The following is an 11,001-nucleotide window of genomic DNA, read 5'->3' as shown; positions in this document are numbered from 1 at the left end:
TATATATATATATATATATATCAGACATGGATAATTTGTACCATGCAATATATCAAAGTACAACGTATCAAAGTAAAATTTTGTAATCAAAACTATTTTATTATGATATTGGCATTGGTATTTTAAGGTACTTTTTTATTACTGCCAAAAATCTGGCCTTACACACTTTACTGTGCATCTTATGATGCGGCCAGGAAAGAGTAGAGCACATATCCACATTTATATCTTTTTCAGAAGTGGCAAGAAATCAAAGACGTCACCAGGGTTATTCAGCTTTATTGAATCTGCATATTCAGCATTCCCTTGAGTTCAGTTTCTGGCTGTCAGAACTACCTTTTTTTTATCTTCATCGTATGTTCACACATTTCCAAGGAAAAGTAGAAAGTGGTAAGAATCATACAAGAGGAGCATGTATTTCATTCAAGTGTTTACATAAGCATTTACAGCACCTTGCCAAAAGTAATCAGGCCTTGACCAATTCTGTCATGTTACTGGATTACACAGTCCCACAATGCAATTGTGTCCTTTGTGTGGTTTCATTTAAAAGCACTGAAACAGATTTCCTAAAATGTGACACTGTTTTGTTGCATTCAATTCCTGCATAGTAATATCTTGGAACCTTTTGATGATAGCAACACTCAAAAATGTTAACACAGTGCCTTTAAGACATTAATATTTAATATAAATACCACATCATTATATATTTTCAAACTGATTATCTATGCTAACATTTTTTTTATTATTTGTGCCCCTTCACCAATTTTTACTTATATTTTCAATTACAAGTTCAATGTCGTAATACAATAAGATATCAGAGTTGGTTAAATGTCTGACTATTTTTCCAAGGAGCTGTACATGGTTTCTCAGCATTCACAGAGCAGGGGGATGTCTTATTCGATGCATGTCCCTGGATATCTCCCCCATACCTGATTATTATAATAATGCTAATTTATATTCACATACAGTAAAAAGTAAGCAGTCCAAAAAAAAAAAAAACATTATTATAGTATAATGTATAAATAATGTCTGTCTAGACTAAAACAGTCTTGAAATTAAATCGTTTGTACATGCTATTCAAAATACAAAAATAAGATTTCAGTCATGTTAGATTCTAGCATAACTTCAGCCCTCCGGGTGCATAACACGAGTAATATCACACTATGATGTGTACATATCATAGCACTAAAGTGAAAAACCTTCACCTGCCAACCGCTCACTGATATTTTTTATACAATATTTTTATTTTTTTACAATTTTTCCAACTGAGGAAAATTTGCCAATAAGAACTTTCTCTAAAAATGTAATATATGATATGACAATGCTTCCGAGTTGTTTTCGATTGAATGACATGAAATGGTTGACTACTGTGGTTTAGGGTTAGCACTTATGAACTATTTTACTAATATATTTGATATTCATTATAAAAATAAATAAATAAATGTAATAAATAAAGTGGGATGGGACTTGGTTTTATCCATGAAGGTCAAGTTTACCTTCTCCAATGGTAACAGTTTGCAAACCTATCAATTATTTGCTATTATTGTTGTAACCTTTTTAAAAAGAACTTTAACCAGCATTAAAGCAGCCTGCACATACTACTTAACTAAAAGAAAAGGTGTTTTAGACACTGACTCTTTTTTTAACGAAGACAAACATTTTTATCTTTGGACTAAAATGCATTGATTAATCATACACAATGACGTCTGGAATATGTATTGAGAATTATTATTATTATTATTAATTATTTATTGACAGTTCAACCGAAAATTAACTTTTACTCACCCTCATGCCGTTCCAAATCTGTATGACTTACTGTCTTCTGTGGAACATAAAAGAAGATATTTTGAGATATGTCTTTTTCCATTTTCACAACGCTGCGGTTCTTAGAAGTGGAAATCGCCACAGTTGGGTCAACTTCTATAGTGGTCAATAGAAACTACAAATAATATAATATTTTTGCATTTCCATTCGCCGCAATAGTAAAAAAAAAAAAAAAAAAAAATCAACAACAGTGATTCAATGAATTCTAAAAGAGGAAAAAAAATATAGAGAAACTTATTACGATAGTCAGAAAATGTCAGATTTGCTGTCACTCCCTCGGCTGATGTAGTATTAGAAACACTCACGCAGCAGTGTTCACTAGTTTTATGAAATTCAATGCCAAGGTAAGAAAACACAGTGTTATAAATGTAAAATGAATATGAAAATGTAAAATAAAAAAGATGAAAATATAAAACCGCTGCTAGATTTATGATGTTAATAACTGTGGAAATGGACTATAGAAGTCACTGGTAAGCAAAGTTTGTCTTCAAAATATCTTCTATACAAGGAAAAAGAAATCATACAGGTTCAGAATGACATATTTGTGTGATCTATCCCTTTAATTATGTAATGTAACCAAGACACAAAAATGCAACCTGCTTTGCATTTATCTGCTCTGTTGACTGTAGCACTTTTCTGTCCCTTCTGATTCTCTTGTCGTCCATTATTTCATTTACTCATCCCATCTGCCTTGTAAATGACTTTCGATTTGGTTAAATCTCAAAAAGAAATATCGAATCAAATATTGCAGCAGCAAAAAAAAAAAAAAAAAAACAGAAGAATTGGTTGTGGTTAAGGTAATAGTTATTGATATAATCACTGATTATTGTTATTATCAAAGTGCTGTACAGTACATACTCGCAATACTATAGCTGCGTGGTCACCGAATCGTCCTGTTCCGTTACCCAGTGGGAGGAGTCTGGCGTTGGTCCACCACAGGGCCCGACCAATCCCTGGAACACGTCCTCGTTTGAGTCCAGGAGGCGGGAGCTGGAGGCGGAGAAACTGGAAGCACAGTGCAGGGAGGAGGGTGGGGATAGAGGTCCTAGTGTCAGTAAAACATCCCTTCTGTTAGCTCTCTGGCCATTTGTTGTCATGCCACTGTCGCCCTCATTTAAAACAGCCACGTCCACCTGATTAAGGTTGGTATCGCTGCGGGTGACGGGACCATCGCCCCTAGTGAAGCCCAAGTCATGCCAAGCCCCCGGCGGTTGAAGCAATCCATCTGAAATAGTGTAGGTTGCAGCAGTAACACCTGCAGGCTGTGGAAGGTGGCTGCCCATGCGTGAGAACAGCAGCCCGAGACGTCTGAAAGAGTTCTTCTTGGAACTAGAGAAGCGTGAAAAGCGCCTCCAAGTTCGTGAAAGTGCAGGTCTAGCTGGAGCCACTGATGAAACGGAAGAGGAGGGCGAGGGGTTCTTCCTCAGTCCGTTGATCTTTGGTTTACCCTCCCTGTATGCAGACGATGCCGCTGTCGTCGATGTGGCGACCTCTATTCCCGATATGGAGTGAAAGAGGGCGGAGACTCCGTACGATGGATCCGAAGGTGTGATGGTTTTGAAAGACACACCTTTTGCCCCGACGCTGCTCCCATCGCTGTGGTGACAGGCCTCGCCATCGTCGCTGATCTCGTCTCGAAGCGTCGCCTCGCTGCTGGAGGAATAGTTCCGTCGGGGCGGCTTTCGGTTGCCGAGAAGGTCCAAAACTTCATAGCGGAAACTGGAAATGTCCTGTTTCAGCTCCTACGGCAGAGCATTATTACAGAATTACATAATGCATTCGAAAAATATCCTCAATTTTACCTCACTAGAAATGACAGATTCAAAGACGTTACGTGACGAAACTTGATCACACAAGAACATATCTGATGTACTGTAATCAGAAACCAGATTTTAAACCACCTGAGATTTCACTGAGGGTGGATAAAGAAAAAAAAAATCTGAAGGACTGGAATGGATTGATCTTATTGTTGTTGCTTCATGTCTTTATTAAATGCAATGCAATAATAAAGTTTAAAAAAAAAACATTTCATTAAATGTTAATAAGTATTAAAACATTAATTTAAACTAGGGCTGGGATAAACGATTAATCTAGCGAGTATTTTTTTGATGCATCGATTAATCTAACGATTAATCTTTTCAGACCGATTTGATTTCGATTATCTCCCCATTAATTGACTACTAACAATTTATACATGTTGATTTACATATCTGAATGAAAAAAAACATGTATTCATTAACATTGCAATATATTTTTATTGCTCTTAAAATTACAAAGTAAAATACTGACTAAGAATGCATTACTTTGCACTTGTATAGAGATCAGTGTTGGGTATAGTTACTTTGGAAAGTAGTTAGTTAGGTTACAACGTTACAATCAATTAAAAGTAATCAGTTATGATACAGCATTACCTATTCATATAAGTAACGCGTTAGAGTACTCATGCGTTACCAAAAATTAAAAGCCGTCTGCAGCGGCTCACACATGACAGACACAGCCCCCGGCCCCTTTAAATGCACCTAGAAGTCTTGACTCCCGACAATGAATAACGTCAGTCATCCGACTAAATTAACACTGCAGGATAACAATAACAGGAAAGACAGTCAGCAATAGGCTATTCCACATGGCGTTTTATTTATTTATTATCACAGAACATATTATTAATCAAAATTTGCACCTACCCAGCCCGGGTAGCCTAGGCTATTGTATATTATGAGCACCACAAGATAACTCCTGATTTTTTTTTTACTTTAAATAATGCAGTTATCAAAGTACAAGTATGCTTACTTGCAAACACAACCTTAAACAGGCTTGCAGATTTAAATCCATTTAGAAATGATGAACAACCAGCCAGCCAACGATCTAACAGAAATTAACAGCTGCCTGTCAAACAAAAATGATAACAAACCGAATTAAATCCTTCACTGCCACACAGGCAAATGACAAATCGCTTAATAGCCGAACTAATTATTATTAAAGTGTCACTCACAGTCAAAAGCCTAAATTCGCTTTAACACAGTCCTCTTACATTTACTCTTCAAAGTAGTGATTAAAACGTAGCGTTAAATTTGAGGTAGAATTTTTGGCGGTCGACAGAAGCTTTTCACCAACGCAGAGCGTGCATTTTACCGTCATGTTCTTTTCTTTTTCGTTGACAAATTGAAAATAATGTGCGTACTTCCATAAACCAAACGCTGTCCTCTCTGCCATCTTGCCGGGAGTTCGAAAAAAACACACACACACACACACACACACACACACAGGGTCAGGCGCAGGGCACAGACGCATCACAGCCATTGACTTTACGATTACAGAGCTTCGGCTCCGCTGATACATCCGCAGGTAGGACATTATACCTAGGCCTACTGTCTGACAAAAAGCAGGCTGCAGTCGGGATTTTCCTTTCCTTAAAATACAAGATTACTTTTTTTTAAAAAATAACGAAGTTACTGATTACTTACGCACGAAACTAACGCGTTAATTTAAACATTTCAGGAAAAAAGTAATTAGAGTACTCTAACGCGTTACTTTGTAACGCGTTACCCACAACACTGATAGAGATATTCAATAAAACCTTGAAGCCTTGAAAACACATAGCTTATTGAAACAAGCTTACTGAACACATAGGGCCTAGCTTATTGAAAAAAAGTTCTTCTTTCAGATGAAAATAACAACAACTTTATGGGATTAGAATCCCGCCAAATGTATTGCAGTCACAGATCGAAAAATAATAAGCATAAATAAAATATTTAAAAACAAGTGTAAAATAATAATGCACAAAACCGAAAAACAAATGCAATTATTCAAATAACAAACAAGGCAGTCATGGATTACACAAAACTGAAACATGAATTCAAAATTTTCCAAATTGCAAACAAAATCAGGTTTCCTGCTCATATGTTATTTTTTTGTGTGCTTGTGGTTTTTTCCCCTTTGCTCTTGTTTCCACGTTCTACGCTTGCGTTTCTAAAAGTTGCAGTTTGAGTTTCATGTAAATCAGGGCAGGCTTCAGCGTCCATTGGCCACAAGTTCTAGATTGACAGCTGCGCCTCTAGCCAATCAGTTCTCAATCAGTCTAGCCTGGGAGTTGACGTCACTCCAATGCGACTGGTGGCTACTGTGGCAGGCGTGTGAAGATGGATAACCAGCATCAGCAGACAAATCCCGGATGATCTCAGGTGATTAGCCATAAATATTTTGTTAGTGGGTGACAGAAACATTCCCTTTGTGTATTATGATATTTTCTGCAAAGGACTAGCCTATGTAGTCCGAGTAGGCCGATATCCTGTTAACACTTGTCTTGTTAGTTTGGTTTATTTACCAATACTTTATATTTTAGGCAGTTGGGCTGCATGATAAATCACACGCAATATTTAATTTATCTTGTCAGTAAAGCCGGTTGTGTAATCAGCGGTAAATCTCCATCACCTGCGCGCTTTCACAAGGAGCAGCATTAGCGTTAGACTAGAAGCAGCTGCACAGAATGATCACTGTATGACATTAAAGTACTGCGTGAGCGATAAGAGAGCACACGGATCCAATGCATTCGGATCGCTCACGCAGTACTTTGACGTCATACAGTGTTCAGGGTTGCTCTCATGCATCTGGCGTGACACTCACGCTTGGACTTCAGATGCGTGAGAGTTGGCAACCTTGCAGTGATCATCCAGTGCAGCTGCTTCAAGTCGAACGTTAATGATGCTCCTTGTGAAAGCGCGCAGGTGATAGAGATTTACCACTGATTACACAACCAGCTTTACTGACAAGATGCGCATTAAATATCACACGAAGGGAATGTTTCTGTTACCCACTAACAAAATATTTAAGACCAATTACCTGAGATCGTCCGGGATTTGCCTGCTGACACTGGCTATCCATCTTCACACTAGAGACTGACATTGATTGTAAACAAAATCACTATCACGGGATTGGGACAGGACGGGAAAAAATGTTGGTGGGACCTGGAATCGTAATAACACTTTGATCCCCAACTTTCTACACAAATATAGCCTACCTTTTAAATAAATAAAGTATAAACTCTAGGCTTATATTTTAATTTTGAACTCAATTGTACTCGCCCTGTGTCTTTATGCTGTCCTCCTGTTTGCTTTAATGTGGCTGATAAAGGACAGATCGGTAACGGCTGGTCTATGTGGTAATACAATAGCCTACATCGGGCAGTACATCCAAAAGCCCACTTATCATTCATAGTCCTCAAATATAGCTTTTCATTGAAAAGATGTATGTAGTAATAACTTTATATGGCCGCTCAATCAAATGTTGACCTACAGAAATGTGCGCTATTGAAGTGTGTGTGGACACTGAACAGCAGGACAGATGGAGGCACCAGTGCTCTCACTTGCTCTTAAAATATGAACTTGAGCGAGAAACTCCATGTATGAAAAATAAATCTATAGAGAGTGCCACTCTGAGAGAGCAATGTCTATGCTCAAATGAAAAATAATAAAATAGAAAACGTGTGTGAAATGCACAATGTGCACTGTTTAAGACTGCTTTCAGTTCAATAAAATAACAAAAAAAATTATTTAACTAAAGTGGGCATGCTGTGATCTGTGCTGTATTTTTTCACTGTAACTGACAGATTCCGGCAGAAAAAAATAAATAAATACAACATGGGAGAGGGAGAGATCGTGAGTTATTCCGGGAAATGGGACGGGATTTTCCCCCAGTTTTTTTTCGTGGGATTGGGACGGGAAGGGATCTTTTTTTGTGGGAGGGGGACGGGAAAGATTTGAAAATCCACTCCTGTGTCACCATCAACCTCTACTTCACACACACACACCTGCCATAGCAGCCACGAGTCGCATTGGAATGACGTCAACTCCCCCTTGAACTGATTGGCTAGAGACGCAGCTGTCAATCTAGAACTTGTGGCCAATGGTGACGCTGAAGCCTCCCCTGATTTTACATGAAACTCAAACTGCAACTTTTAGAAACGCAGGCGTAGAATGTGGAAACAAGAGCAAAGGGGAAAAAACCAAAAGCACACAAAAAAATAACATATGAGCAGGAAACCTGATTTTGTTTGAGATTTGGAAAATGTTGAATTCATGTTTCAGTTTTGTGCAATATAATTTTTAATGCGTTTACATTTTTGATTTACGCTTATTATTTTTCGATCCATGACTGCGCTTTTTGTTATTTTAAAAAATTGCATTTGTTTTTCGCTTTTGTGCGTTATTATTTTACACATGTTTTTAAATATTTTATTTATGCTTATTATTTTTCGATCTGTGACTGCAATACATTTGGCGAGAAAATAATCCCATACAACTTGATGTCTAGCATTCAATAAAAAAGGTCACCCAAAATACTTGTTTAGAGCAATTGAAAGAATACAGTAACCAATGTAAACTTGAGGGCTTTAAGCTAACAGAGAGTGCTTTTCAACTAAAAATGTATCAATGAGTGTGCTAATGATTGCACATAAAGATGATAAGATCTCCAGATTTTTTGGAAACACTGGGGCATTTGGAGAATGATTACTTGTGTCATTGTTTCTGTTAGTAAGCATGCATTTCTTGATGTTTATGCAAGATAAATACAGAACAGCTGGTTTCAGGAGCACCTTAAAATTCTCCTCTGTCAGCCCTTCGCTTGTCTTGGCGTTGCGGATCATGGATGCCACATATCTCTTCACTAGACTACGGATGATCTCCTGAGGGTTGAAGGAGAAGAAGAGAAAGCAAGCAATCAGCCAGAACTCCCTAATCTTGTTAATCTGGAAATGCACAGCTGTATATTTGGTGTGACAGTGCAAGGAAAAAGAGAGACAGGGAAAACAAAGCCAGAGGCAAAGCGATATAATGCAATTACATTCACATTGTTTGTATTCTCACATGTGTGTAATTGCAGAGCTTTATCTGCTGACATACCTGATAATGCTGATTCTGTATCAGCCTGTCAGCATGCTTTTCCTGAAAGGAGAAACAAATATTCACACTGTAATTATGCAGGGTACTTGAACTCATCAACTAATCAAATACATGACACTTAATAATTATTCATTTAAATCCCAGGGTCATTCACAAGAAACTCCACCCCATCACTTACAACTGATTTATTACCAGGACACTCTGGTTTAAATACATTACAATATATTATAATTAATTTGAATTAATGAATAATAATATAATGAATTAATGAAATAATAATTTTTTTTTTAGTTATCAATAGTGTAGAATAAAGCATTAATTGTGTTTGTCACCCAATATTATGTTCCCATTATTCACCATCAACATTCAAATGACCATAATAAACCATATTTGAGAAAATTGTGCTTTTATTGGAAACAATTTTGCTGCTAAATGTTTGTGAAAGCCATGGTTTTAATTGTTTGATGAATAGAATGTTCAAGAGAACAGCCTTAATTTGAAACGGAAATGTTGTGTAGTATTATAAATATCTTTATAGATTTTTTTTTGAATGCTGATGGTGTTGAGAAAAAAATGATCACATGACTAAGACATGCTGTACTCTCTCTGTTGATGCTGCTGATCCTTTGGTAGGACATTTAGGCTGACACAAATTACTCCAAAAAACTCAGTAACTAATTTTATGGAAATTAAAAAACAATTTGGTTTTATATCAACACTTTCCTATCACATCCATAATGGAAGAATCAATAAAAATCTTCAAATGCAACTTCAATGCTAATTGTCATGTGTAGTTGGCTATATACTCCGTCTTGAAATGTCCTGCAGTCCTGTAGGTGTTTTCCAATGGGAATACTGATATTTGTAAACTCTGAAAACAAGGACAAAATCTGATGTGCACTTACACATGCAAATTTGCAGTGTGAGCTGAGAGATTCTTAGTATTCTTGTCAGATATTGCAGGAAAGCCGCTCTCCTCTTAGCTCTACATGTAGGCAGCTTTATATAATGATCAAGGTTTGATCCCAGCTCAGCAATACCAGCAAACATGTGGGAGAGAGTTTTGAGCGAGTGTGCTTCAGTTGTGTGTTTGTGCGTGTGTGTGTGTGTGTATAAATGACAGTGTGAGAAAGAGAAAGACAGAGAGTGCATGAGTATCTGTATTGAAGCAGGCTAATAAAGGCCGTGCAGAGAGATGGATTTGTAATAAAAGTGCTTCGGGTGGAACAAGAGAGGATATATTCGAAACAGAGATGACGAGAGTCCCGGGAGTTTCAAGGGGAGTTGCATGGCAACACAGGAGGTTAAACTCCAAAAAGACCTGGGCAATGTTACACCTTATTACATCATCAAAGGAGAAAACAGAAACTTGTTAAATATATATATATATATAGTTATATATATATATATATATATATATATATATCATTAATTTATATGAAACGTCACTTTACTGATTCACTTGAAATGCTTTTGGGGGAGGGAGGCTAACAGGCAGGTTTTGACAAAATACCTCTATCATGAATATTAATGAGGTCAAGCTGACATTGCCAGCTGACATTGCAACTTTTCTGTTTATCTCACCTAATTAATAGGTCATGCACTAAGCCTTTGCCACAGTAGGGCTGATAAATGGGTAGATGACCTGCTAAACATACTAAACTACTAATCTAAATCTATTTTAAACAGCATTTCATTTCATTTTAGAATAACTTTCCATTGAAAAAATATCTTACTGAACAGTAGTGTATCTCTTAACTGAAACTTGATCACCACTACTTGTCTTCAGTAGTTCTTTTCAAATGGTCTTGCACGAAATGTTTTTAAAAGAAAATAATATTTTATTTAGTAATAATGTATAAAATTTATTAATGTTCTTACAAAATATTTATATTTCAAATAAATGCAGTTTTTTTTACTTTCTATTCATAAAAAAATTCTGATTTAAAAAAATAAAATGGTTTCAACAAAAATATTAAACAGCACAAATGTTTTCAACACTGTCAATAAACAAAACATTTCTTAAGCAGCAAATCAGCATATCAGAACAATTTCATGTGACACTGATGCTGAAAATTCAGCTTTGCATCACAGGAATACTATTTTATATTCTTGCATTTTTACTGTGTTTCTGATCAATTAAATGCAGCCTTTGTTGAGCATAAGAGATTATCGGAAAACGTCTTAAAGACCCCCGATTTTTTTAACAGTAGTGTTTCTACTTTGCCCTTGATGTTAATAAAAAATAAAGCATGGTCATGTTATTCACATCCTCCAAAATTAG

At 36.5% G+C, this 11,001-nt stretch overlaps 1 protein-coding gene across 1 annotated transcript in view; it reads right to left on the bottom strand.

The window, feature by feature from the left end:
• Positions 1–260: 260 nt before the first annotated feature.
• The window catches only part of LOC127979120 (short transient receptor potential channel 5-like), a 76,556-nt gene continuing 65,815 nt past the window's right edge, over positions 261–11,001 (bottom strand). The window contains exons 9-11 of the mRNA XM_052584338.1: positions 8,718–8,759; positions 8,411–8,500; positions 261–3,563 (exon numbers count right to left, since the gene is read on the bottom strand). Coding sequence (XP_052440298.1) covers positions 2,688–3,563; positions 8,411–8,500; positions 8,718–8,759 — 1,008 coding nt within the window. The 3' untranslated portion in view covers positions 261–2,687. The remainder of the gene's footprint in view (positions 3,564–8,410; positions 8,501–8,717; positions 8,760–11,001) is intronic.

This window comes from Carassius gibelio, chromosome A1 (genome assembly GCF_023724105.1).
Source record: "Carassius gibelio isolate Cgi1373 ecotype wild population from Czech Republic chromosome A1, carGib1.2-hapl.c, whole genome shotgun sequence".
NCBI lineage: Eukaryota > Metazoa > Chordata > Actinopteri > Cypriniformes > Cyprinidae > Carassius > Carassius gibelio.
The sequence above is the reverse complement of the archived record's forward strand: the minus strand, read 5'-3'. Positions and strand labels throughout refer to the sequence as shown.